The 9,726-nt window shown below is 58.5% G+C and overlaps 1 protein-coding gene across 1 annotated transcript; it reads left to right on the top strand.

Annotated features, from left to right (window-relative positions):
• Window positions 1–3,202: 3,202 nt before the first annotated feature.
• Window positions 3,203–8,431, top strand: LOC117005703 (POU domain, class 5, transcription factor 3-like). Its single transcript, XM_033077704.1, has 5 exons — window positions 3,203–3,700; window positions 5,268–5,379; window positions 5,748–5,878; window positions 6,350–6,514; window positions 7,263–8,431. The coding sequence occupies exons 1-5, from the start codon at window positions 3,203–3,205 to the stop codon at window positions 7,512–7,514; spliced, it is 1,158 nt and encodes a 385-aa protein (XP_032933595.1). The 3' UTR covers window positions 7,515–8,431.
• The last annotated feature ends 1,295 nt before the right edge of the window (window positions 8,432–9,726 follow it).

Here is a 9,726-nt window from a genome sequence, read left to right as displayed (position 1 = left end):
GACCCCCACTCCCCCACTCTGGGCACAATCGCCACAGGAGTCCTATGTCCCCTGGGAATCCCTGTCCCTATTACACATCCAGGCATGGAAGAGACATTTGTCCAGGGACAGGGCACCTGTGCTGCAGACATCCAAGGCCTTCAGCCCCCACCTCATTTCTCCCAGCAGTAACACAACAGGGTGGGCCCACTGGTGTGTTCAGGCACTGTGGTGCTGTGGGTGAGACCCACATTACAGCCTAGGGCCTTTGTAATAAGGGGACAGAACTGGACCAAAACAAGCTCTGTGATTTTCCCCTGGGCCAGGTTTGGAAGCACTGACTCCATACTATCCTCCCAGACCAGGTGGAGCCCAGCAAGCTGTGCTGACAGGGAGCAGATTGGTGTTCCTCCAGGCATGGGATTTCTGGAGATGAAACCCCAGTCCAGCCCTCCTTAGATGGTCCTGGAGTGGCCCCCTCACCATGGGACCCTGACGTATCACATGCAGAACTGCAGCCCCCCTTCCGTGGGCAGCTCAGGAGTTTCCAGCACAGCCCCACTGGCTTTTCCATCACCTGTCACAGAAACGAGTGGCCTGACCATGAATAAAACATCATCCACACTCATCCACTCTCTTAAAATCCCAAGCACCAGTGCCAAACCAGCACACCCAGCAAAGGGAGGATGAGTAGATGTAAATCTCTCTCAAGTCCTCTCCAGCCTGCTGCCATCTCAGCAAGACAGCAAAACAGATGCATTTCTTATTGCTCCCATTTTCTTAGCAGGATCCCACCAGTCCCTGGCTGCCTTAGAGCCTGGCCAAGCCTGGAACACCAGTAGGTTCCAGATATGAGCTAATAGAAGGATGCATCCATCCATCTCCCTCTGGAGCAGGCAGAAGAGACCTGGTCACTGGTGCTCAAAGACCCTACACAATAACATCACACAGCCCCCCCCCCCAGATCACCCAAAATCATTGAAATGTGGGGTGGGGGGGGCACACACGGAGAAACCCCACTGACTCCTTCCACATCCCCCAGCTAAAACCATCACCGCCACAATGGGCCCGCGCCTACAAAGGGGCCGGTTCAAAGTCAACGTCTCCCTTCCCCTCCGTCTGTATATGAAAGGACCAGGAATGCGTTTGAGGGCCGGGGGGTGGGGGGGATGGGGGGGGGAGAAGAGGCAGAGAGGGGGAGGGGGGCCTGGGAGGCTTCCCGGGGGGATGGAGTAAAAAAGTAGGTTGGCAGGAGCAGGGGGTCCAGCCCGGGAACAATAAATCAAAGGGAAAGGGAGTTACTGCCCAGCCAAGGAGCTTCTGAAACCCTGGGCCGCAGCAGGAGCCTGGGAGGAGCAGGGCTGATGGCTGCCATCAGGGTCCCGCAGAGACATTTCCTCTGCCCGCTGGCAGTGGGGCAGGCAGGAGCACAGCAGGCAGTGAGCAGTCTGCCTGCACAGCGCTGGGTCCAGCATCCCCAGCAGCATGGTCCAGGTAGTCCCTCGGCAGATTGAATCCAGCCCCTGCTGGCGAAGGTGCTTCACCACTCTGGGCATGGGATCCCCAAAGTCCAGAAACCATAGGGCTCACTCAGGGCTGCCCATGTCCCATTGACAAGGTTTTTGAATCCTTAGCTCTTTTTCCCGGGGCTGCCGTCCCTCCTGGAGCAGTGTGGCACAGTCAGGATGGCAGCCTGGTACATGTCTTGCCAGCTGATTCGCTTTTTTCCTTAGAGGAATATCATCAAGAGGCTTAACTGTTCCACTTCCTCTGACATGCAGCAGTGTCATGTGTTGGGTCAGGGGCTGCTGCTGGCATTGTGGATACCAGTGTCTGGATGCCAGCTGTGGATATGAGTCTGCCAGCCCTTGGGTGCCGGTCCCTGGGTTCCAGCCGTCTGGTAGCCAAAGCAAGTACTTCATAAACATCACCAAGCACCTTCCCCGAGTTCCCCCGCCCACAGCCCCATTCCCATCTCGCCGCGAGGGAGACTGCTCCAGCCTATCTTCTCGCCATATCTCCAGTGCGAGACGGCAGCAGCTCCCGGTAATCCGGGTTAATAAACAGGCAGCAGTGTCGGCAGCGGGATCACTCCCTACCTTGCACCGAGTGAGATCACAGGGTGCTGGTGGAAGGAGCAGCCCTCGTCCTGCTCCAGCTGAGGTGAGGGGGTGCCCACACTGCTTGCACTTGCCCGTAGGCAGGAGCTGGCATCAGGCAGAGCCAAGCAGAGGCTGATGTGATGGCAGCGTCAGGATCGAGAAGGTTCCCGGTGCTGAGCCAGGAGGGCAGGAAAAGGGAGCCAGACCTGGCAGAGCCATTGTGAAGGGAAAGTCTTTAAAATAGAGAAAATACGGAGCGTGCTTCATTGTGAAGCCAATGGACACGACAGTCGGGGCTGCAATTCCTTTCTTGACAGCACACCCCGAGCTTTGGGACCCCAGGGACAGACACCCTCCTTTGAACCACAACCCTTCTCTGCAGAGTGAGGAAGAGGAGAGGAATGGTGAGACTGTAAGGGTCCCGGGAGCCTCAACTCTGTCCATGCTCCCCAAGGAGCTAAGGCTCAGTCAACAAGACCAGGCATCAAGAGGGGCAAGAGGTGATGGTCAAGACCTGGACCAACCCTGCTGCTGCACGATGACACCGGCATCGCGCGGCTTGTCCTCTGTACTGGTGACAAGTGGCTGCCGCAGCTGGATAGGCTGCCCTCACACCAGCCCCTGGTCCCCGTTCATGCCGCCAATAGCTCCCTAAAGCCATCCCGTCTCTTGCCTAGGCTCCGCAGCTCTGGGGGAAGGCCCCGTGGCTGTTGCTGCCCTAACACTGGCGCGGTGTCCCCCGAACAGCGTGGAGCTGGAAGGGGTGCGAGGGACGTGGGTCTCCTTGAGTCCCCCAGGACCGGAGGTGTGTGAAGCCCCCCGGTAGGATAGGTGTCCTCCCACTCCCTGTCCCATCGGGGCCGCCCCGTCCACTTCCCCGCCGGCGCTGGGTGCGGGCTGGCGCAGCCCCCGCCCATCGCACCTTCCCTCCGTGCCCCCCGCCCCCCTGGGGGATCAAGTTCACGCCCGACCCACAGATGCGGGGTCCAATGGGGCCGGGGCCCATCTCCATCCGGCCCGGCCCGGCCCCGCCACTCTCAGAGGCCCCGGCGGCGCCGCAGCAAGGAGGCAGCGGCCGGCAGCCCCCGCATGGAGCCCTAGGGCAGCGGGCGGTGGGCAGCATGTTCAGCCCGGACGGGGGGCTGCCGGCCGCCCCCTTCGGCCTCCTGACTGACGCCGGACCTCCCTTCTCCCGTGGCAGCTTCGACGGGGCGCCCGCCCAGCCGCTCTTCTTCCCCTTCAGCGCCACAGCCGAGCCCGAGCCCGCCCGGGACCCGCCGCCGGCCCGCGCCTGGCTGCCCCCTCCCGCCCCCGCGCCGCCCGCCAAGGCGGAGGCGCGCCCAGGTCGGCCCTGCAGCCAGCCAGAGCCCGAGCCCCGCACCGCCGCTTGCTGCGGCCCGGCCTGGCCGCCCCCACCCTGGGCCGGCCCTGCGCCCTCCGGCCCCACTGCCCTTCCCGGGCCGCCCTTCCCTGGACCGGCCGCCCCTGCCTTCCCTGGCCCCCAGCTGTGCCCCGCCTCGCTGCAGCCGGGCTCGGGCGGGCCCTCGGGGCTGGGTAGCAGCGGCAGCTCCAGCGGCGCCGCTAGCGAGGGCGGACACTCCAGCGACAGCGGCGAGGAGGTGAGATCCGACGGGACGGGGATGGGGCGGGCTGCCCTGCCCCGTTCCCACCGTCCCCACATAGTGTGTCCCTGGGGCTTTCCTCCCCGTTCGGAGCCGCGGTTGGCCGGCCCGTCGGTAGGAGCTGCCCGGCTGCTCTCGTGTAACGCCGAGACTCTGCCGGTGCCACCTGTCCGGCCTCGCCGCCGGGTGCCCCCGGGAGAAGCCCTGACCCGGCACTAGTGCTCGTCCCGCATGTGTCAGACTCTCCGCAGCGGGGGGAGAGCCTTGGGGAGGCTGCTTTGGGGTAAGATAGGGGATTTGGGAACTCGGGAGAGCATTTTCCCCTACGCGATGCGGCGGGGCCGTTCCAGGTAACGATACCGAAGGCCGCCTCCGGCGTGAAACTCGGGGCCACGCAGCGCGTTCACCGAGGGCACCTGCCCAGCTCCCTCAGTCTCCCTCGGTCGGCTGCGTCCCTGGCCACCACTCCCGGAGCTCACGGGCAGTGAAGTCCGCTGGGGCAGGGACGGCTCAGAGATGAGGGCGGGAGAAAGACGGGGGCAGCAGGGCTGGTTCTCCCGGCACGACTGAGTTTGTGGTTTGCGCTAGTTGTTCCTATTTCTCAATGTTGACGTATCGCGAGTCCGGCCCGGGGACAGCGGCGGCGGCCGATACCGAGGGCTGGTCCCTGATGGGGTTAGGAGGATTCGCATTGCCGCCAGCGGGCCGGAGCTTCGGGAGGTCCCACGCCAGGATCGATGCGTGTGTGTCCTCGGGCAGCGATCGGCCACGCTGGGTGGAGAGTGGGCATGAATGGCGTTGTCTAGCTGCGGGATGGTGAGGAGGGATGCTCTGAGTTTACCAGTGCCGATTTACGCCAGAAACTAATAGCCGTGACACGGTGACAGGAAAAACTCCTGAAAAACTCGAAACCCCGCTGAAAAAAATTTAAAAACCCGTGGAAATTAGGTTACAGGCCTCAAAATGCCCCCATAGAGACTGAAGGCTGCGCGGCAAGAAGGTGGGAAGAGCCTGAGTAGGCGCTTGCCAGAACGGAAGAGCCTGCTGGTGGCAAAGAGGTGCTTAAATCCCATGGGGGTCACGGACGCTTTTGTCCCTTTATTCACGGGAGTCTTTTCCCTGCTCCCGACGCAGGAGGAAGAGCGGCTGGTGGGAGGCTGCCTCAGCCCGAGAGTTATGGGGAAGCGGCCCACGGCACGGGAGAACAGAACGTCCCCATGCGCACGTGTCATGGGATGAGTGGGAATGGGGCAAATCAGCCAATGTAATCATCGGTGCTGCCTCTGGCCAGCCCAGGAGGGCACGAGCCAGAGGACAAAGGAAACATTTCCAGGGCGTGTTGAGGCAGAACAGGAGCTCTTGGTGCCCTTGTGCTTGGCCGCCGCCGCCCCAGATAGGGTCGAGCTGAGCAGTGTGCGTGGTCAGGGTGGGTCCCGTGTGAGCCTGGTCGGTGCCAATGCTGCCCAGGACTCAGCCGAACTCTCTTTCGCCGCTGTCCTTCGGGGACCCCGACGCGACCCTGGGTGCGAGTTTTCCCTTCTCAGTGTCTTTCTGCTCTTGCCAGGATGCGCCAACCTCAGGAGAACTGGAGCAATTCGCCAAGGACCTCAAGCATAAGCGCATCATGCTGGGTTTCACTCAGGCTGACGTGGGGCTGGCGCTGGGCACACTCTACGGTGAGGGGTCGAGGGAGGGCCCTTGCGTTCCCTCACAGCCGGTGGGAAGGGAGAGGCTCGGGAGGGGTTTGGAATCACCTGGGCTAATGATTTCTGCTCCTTAACGACCCGCAAAGGAGGCATCAAGCACCAGTCCCGGGTATCTCCAGATCTGCGACGAGCTGGAGGGTTTGAGCTCGCAGGAAGCTGGTTTAAAATGGTTACAGTTTCTTATTGAGACGTGTTTCAGGGCTTTAAATCCCTGCTGAAAGAACAGGGAGAATGCCTTTCATGGTCTCCCAGGAACAGGGCAAGCTTGGGGGTGGTGGGCAGCCACTGGTGTGGGAAGCTGTATGGTGTGTAATGCCCTGCCTGCCTTGCCCGCACAGGGAAGATGTTCAGCCAGACGACCATCTGCCGCTTTGAAGCACTCCAGCTCAGCTTCAAGAACATGTGCAAGCTAAAGCCGCTGCTGCAGCGCTGGCTCAACGAGGCGGAGAACACGGACAACATGCAAGAGGTGCAGGGTGGAGGGGGCTGGGAGCCGGGTACCTGCAAGCCCTGAAACCACAGATTCTCCTCCCTCTCCCATGTGATTTCAGGGAGAGGAGACGGGAACAGAAGGCATCTTGCATGACTTGAGGGCAAACCCCGGGGTATCATCTTATGCCAGCCTGGGGAAGGAAAGCCCAATGCCCTGCAGATACCTTGTGATTGTGGCAGCTCCAATTTTGTAGTAGCCATGTCCTACTGGAATAGATAGGCTGAATGTGCAGCTTGTTGCTCACTGGGGAGCCTGGGGGGGATGCAGAAAGATGTGTCCAGTCTCTCTGCTGGCAGTGCTGGGATATACTGGAAATGGCCCCAGTCACAGTGGAATGATGCTCAGTGGAGAGTCACAGGGACACAATCTGTGCCCCAAGCTCTGCAGCCAGCTACACATGGTGGAAATTTTTCCACTTGGTAACCATATTCCCTCTTTCATTCCTAGATGTGCAATGCAGAGCAAGTACTGGCTCAAGCCCGGAAGAGAAAACGCAGGACTAGCATTGAGACCAACGTGAAAGGGACACTGGAGAGCTTCTTCCGCAAGTGTGTGAAGCCCAGTCCCCAGGAGATCTCCCAGATCGCTGAGGACCTCAATCTGGATAAAGATGTAGGTTGGGAGGGTGGGGAGGATGGGTGCCCAAATAGTGCCAGTTCCTGAGCACCTGCCAGTTTGATACTTTAGCTCACAGCAAAAATGAAATACACATTGAGAGATGTTAACAGCTGCCCTTTACCTCTGCCAGACAGTTAGGATATATAGGCTCATCAATATGAAAAAGAAAAACCCACTTGGTTCCAGAGAAGACTTTCGTTCACAGATTAAATATTTAAAACTTAAGAGACAGAAATAGTTCCCAGACCCAACTACAGGCATCTGTGTTAGTGTATGTGTACATAAATATATGGAAGTAATCCTACAAAAGTAATCCTTTGATACTAAATCATCTCCAAATAAGCTGATTTCTGATCCCAAGAGCCCACATGGATAGTCACAATGTTTTTCTTCTGAAGTGGAAATGCATCAGAAGAGAGACAAACCACAACCCATTAAAAACATGCTAGTTTTTGTATTTGCTTCATCTGGCTATACCACCAGCCTTTGGAGAGGAACCTTTCTTTTGATTTGTTATCATCTTTCCTATCTAACGTTTTCCATTTTTGTAATCTCAACTCTGAAAGCAGTGAGAAAGTGGTCATGGCTGAAGTTTGTCTGAGCTGACCCTAGCAAGGAATTATGACAGGCTGCACTGGCAAGTTGGGGTGCTGTAGAGATGCCACCATCAGAAGACTCTCCTTGTCACCCACACAGCATGCCTGGGTCACTCGCTCACCCTTCTCTGTCTCCCTTTCCACAGGTGGTCCGGGTCTGGTTCTGCAACCGGCGTCAGAAAGGCAAACGGCTGCTGCTGCCCTATAGCAATGACACAGAGGGGATGATGTATGACATGAACCAGCCCCTGGTGCCCTCCACTCTGCCCATCCCAGTGACATCCCAGGGCTACAGCCTGGCACCCTCCCCTCCTGTCTACATGCCGACCTTCCACAAAGCTGAGATGTTCCCTCAAGCGCTGCAGCCTGGCCTCTCCATGAGTAACAGCGGCCACTGAACCAGGGGCTGTGGGCTCACTGCAGGTGGGCTGGTGCTCTGAGGCAGCCCCCCTTGCCCTGGGCTCACACAGGCACAGCCCTGCTTCTGCTTGCTGGGCCGATGTGTGGGGCTTTTGAAGTGCAATTGGCTAAAAGCCTGGCCCAGGGATGGTGCCTGCTCTCTGCAGATGCTCCCAGCCCTTCCCTATTATGTGAGCTTACTGGTCCCAGCAGTGTTGTCCCCCCCCCCCCCCACCCTCGACCTCTCCTGGAGACAGGCTCCACTGCACCCTCTGAAGCAGCATCATGTGCTCAGGGCTCTTGAGCCCATGCCTGGCCCCAGCCCAGCTGCTCTCCTGCGAGATGCAGAAAAAAGAAGTATTTTTTAGATTTTGGGAAGGGTGGGGGGAGGGGGTGGTTTTATTTTGTTTTTAAGGTTTTTTATTGTAGTTCTTAAAAAGCGAAAAATTTTGTAGTGATCTAGTTTCCCAGGTGTCTCCTTCCACCCTGTCATGTAGAGCACAGCTGGGGTGCCATGCAAGGGCCAATGGCCCTGGTGGCTCTCCCCACCCTCCTGGGTGGCCAGGATGAGCCAAGGGCTGGGGCAAGGGGAGAAGGTGAGCCCCTCACCACTCCTCACCCTGTGGCACAAGAGAGCTTCACCCCTCTGTGGGGCAGCTGATAAGGCTTCTTTGGGTTGGGAGGTCCTCCCCAGTGCTTTGTGCCCAGCATCTCCCCCAGGCCTCCCCCACTCTCCAGCTGCTGTTGTCACCCTGTCCCCCACCAGCCCAGCTGCCCAGAGCCACCTTTCCCTGGAGGGCCCAGCCCAGAGGCCTACATCACCCTGTCCATGCTGCTAGCACCCCATGCCTTCCAGCCTGCTGTAGTTAATGATGATTTTAAAATTTTTTGTTCTTAATCATATTCCGTCTGGCAGTGAAATAAATCTCAGACTTCTTTGAGGCAAGAATGAGTTAACCCTTTCCTTGCCTTCCTTGCATCCCTGTTCCTGCAGCCCAGCAGTTGCAGTTTGGCTGCGTACAGGGGCACTGCAGGACTTGAGCAAGGCACCCTAAGAAGGTGGACATGTCCCCATCATGCCAGCTACACTCAGCTCTTGGCTGCCTGCAGTTTGGCCCTGGAGTGGTGCCAACTTGTCAGGGCTGTTGTCCCCTGAAGCAGAGGGGGTCAAAAGTGAAAGAAGGGATTAACCTTCCACTCATTTTGAGCTGCTGGTTTGTTTCTAGGAAGGCTGGAAGCAGTGTGAGCTTACTTATAGGCTGCTTCAGCAGCTGCCAGGGACAGAAGGACTAAGGAGGATGTAGTAGGGTGGGCAGTGAAGAGGCCTGGAAAGCTGGGGCTGTCCTCATTGTAGTATAGTGCTGACAGGGGAGGGATGGATGCTGACATATGTGTGGTCCAGTTGAGGCAGTCTGGTGGGGTGATAACTACCCAGCCATGCAGGTCCATTGGACACTGGAAGCTGAGCTGGTGGGAGCAGGGTTCTTGGGGGAATGACCCTTCACTTTTTCCCACCCCACTCTGTCAGTTGGTTTGCTCCCAGTCTGTTCTTTTGAGGGCCCTTCCCCTGAGCAAAATGAAATCCCCAACCAAGCCTGTAGGGAAACTTCTGGAAAGCCCTGTTTTCAGCTTGCCAGCTGGTAGCTGGGGCTTTGCTCTCAAGGGCTGCCTGGAATAGGGGCACTAATGGCAACTGCTCACAGGGCACCTTGAAACCCTGCAAAGGGCTGGGCTGGGCTGGATTTCAGCCCTATGGGGCAGGGCCCCTCTGCATCTCTGTTTGCTCCCCAGAGCCTCCTACTTGTCTGCCCCCAGGGTAGGGGCACAGCCATGTGTGGTATACACTGGAAACTGTCCCCTGTTGCTGCTGCCCAGTGCTGCCTGGGGCTTGAGGGGTGCAGGAGGCTGGCAGGGTCAGGAGCAGAAATCTGAGATGTCATCTCCCAAAGGTTTGCTTCTCTCTGTATTTCCACTATCTGGTTTTCTGCATGCAGTCATGCAAGAGCTGCAGCCCACCATGGGACCCCCACATCCTGCTACCCTGGCACCCTTTGCCCATGAGTACCCAGCATCTGTTTGTGGGTACCCACAGGCCCCTCCTGTTTCACTTCTGGTTGACCCAGAAAACAACAAAGCAGAAACCAGAAGCCACAGAAGTCACAAGAGCAGAGTGTGCCTATCCAGCTGCCACCTCACCAGGGCTGTGCCAGG

This window comes from Catharus ustulatus, chromosome 21, assembly GCF_009819885.2.
Source record: "Catharus ustulatus isolate bCatUst1 chromosome 21, bCatUst1.pri.v2, whole genome shotgun sequence".
NCBI lineage: Eukaryota > Metazoa > Chordata > Aves > Passeriformes > Turdidae > Catharus > Catharus ustulatus.
The sequence above is the reverse complement of the archived record's forward strand: the minus strand, read 5'-3'. Positions and strand labels throughout refer to the sequence as shown.